Source organism: Crocuta crocuta, unplaced genomic scaffold (assembly GCF_008692635.1).
Source record: "Crocuta crocuta isolate KB4526 unplaced genomic scaffold, BGI_CrCroc_1.0 scaffold299, whole genome shotgun sequence".
NCBI classification, from domain to species: domain Eukaryota; kingdom Metazoa; phylum Chordata; class Mammalia; order Carnivora; family Hyaenidae; genus Crocuta; species Crocuta crocuta.
Window position 1 is genome coordinate 8,012,707 of NW_027532747.1, and position 1,732 is coordinate 8,014,438.

Here is a 1,732-nt window from a genome sequence, read left to right on the forward strand (position 1 = left end):
ACCCCACATGAGTAGAAACTAACGAAAAAAGTTTCACAATTAAACATCATCACTGAAAACTAATCAAGACTCTGAGGACTCCAGATGCCGGCCTCAACCACAGAGGTCTCTAATTGTCTCGAATTGTTGGGTTTGGGTGGTGCAGTTTAGAGGTTGTTTTTGGTTTTTTGTTGTTGTTTTGTTGTTTTTTTTAAACTCTTCCAGCTTCTAGACTGAAGCTTGCGAATTACATTGTGGCTTCGGAACACTGCTGTTTAATCGAGTTTAGAACTCGATTTTATAGGCATATACATACATACTTTTAAATCTCTTATACCCCAAGGAGGCTTTTCCGGCATTTTCTACCCCAGGAAATGCTAAAGGGAGGGGATGGATGCAAACTGCAGCCGAGTGAGAACGAAAAAGACGAAATGTGGAGTGGGGGGAGGGAATGAACTCTGGGGCTGGAAGGAAAGCAAACATTCGCGATATTGCGGCAGGTGGGAGTGAGAGGAGCTTAGGGAGCTGGTGAGAGGGCGGCTGGGGGAGGGGGTGGTCCGTAAAGTAGGTTTGCCGGCAGTGAGGGTTGGAGGCTGGGGCCAAGATGACTCTGCGGGGTGGGGGAGCAAACTAAAGGCTGACTCCCTCAAGGCGGGTGGGGATCAGGGTCCCGGCTGGCGTCCTGGAGGGGCTGGCAAGAAAGGACGTGCAGTGACTCAGGAGCGGGGACCAAGGGTCGAGAGGGCTCTGAAGATCGGGAGCAGGACGACTCCGGGAGGGGTGCTGGGGGAGGAGAAGGGAGCCAGGCTGACTTGAGGGCACAGGCGCCCGATCTTGCTCCGATGGAGGAAGGGGCGAACGAGATCCGGGGTGTCTCCGGGAGGGGGGCAGGAGCTGTGATGACTGAGGAGTGAGAAGGGGACAGGTGNTCGGGGCGCGGGCCAGTCGCCAGGCGCCCTGCGGGCAGCTCCTCCTCCCGGGGGCGCACCTTGAGGCTCCGGCGGACCGGCCTCTCGATGATGGTGAGCTCCTGCAGGTCCTCCATGTAGCCGAACAGGCTGTTCTGACTGAAATCCATCGNCACCGCCCTTCTGCGCCCTCCTCTCCCCGCGCCCCGCCCCGTGGCGCGTGCGCAGAGCCTTCCACCTCCTGCAGCCTGCGGAGGTGGGTTGGGGGCGGGGACCGAGAGCTGAGAGACTGAACCTGTGACCTGGGCGGCAAAAGAGGGGGAGGTGGGCCGCTGTGGTGTTTAACCTGATGGACTAACCTTCCAGTCCCTCGCGTGATCGCGCATTCCCCAGCAGGCGAGCTGTGGACTTGGAGATCACCCTGGCACAGCTGTAGCCCTGGGGGGGGGATGTGTACCCAAAAATGAGCAGTTACCACGTGGTGTGTGCCCGGGTGATGGGGGAATAGGGTCCTGCAGAAGCTTGCATTTGGGTGGGGCAGCGGCCCAGTAAGGACTCCCGGAGGGGAGACAAACTGCATCTTAAACGATCAGTTAAGACTTTGCTAGAGAAATAAGACTAAGCCCATTTCGAATAGAAGTCTAGGCGTGTTTGGGTTGTGGGAGGTAACGCTGGGCGTGCAGGGAAAGCGACTGCTTGGCAAAGTGGGTGGAAGGGAGAGGCAGGTCCTTTATGGAGAAAGGCCCTGCTCTGGGCAGGCACGCTTGAGTCGCTTGCATTTGATTTTGTTAAGAATAGGAAGCCATGGGAAGGGGATTGGGGCCGTTTTTTCGTGCGTCCGGGAC

General features: G+C 57.1%; 1 protein-coding gene across 1 annotated transcript in view; it reads right to left on the reverse strand.

Annotated features, from left to right (window-relative positions):
- The window catches only part of LOC144245459 (uncharacterized), a 48,599-nt gene extending 47,326 nt beyond the window's left edge, over positions 1-1,273 (reverse strand). Inside the window, 2 exon segments of the mRNA XM_077780836.1 lie at positions 968-1,189; positions 1,247-1,273. Coding sequence (XP_077636962.1) covers positions 968-1,189; positions 1,247-1,273 — 249 coding nt within the window.
- Positions 1,274-1,732: the final 459 nt, after the last annotated feature.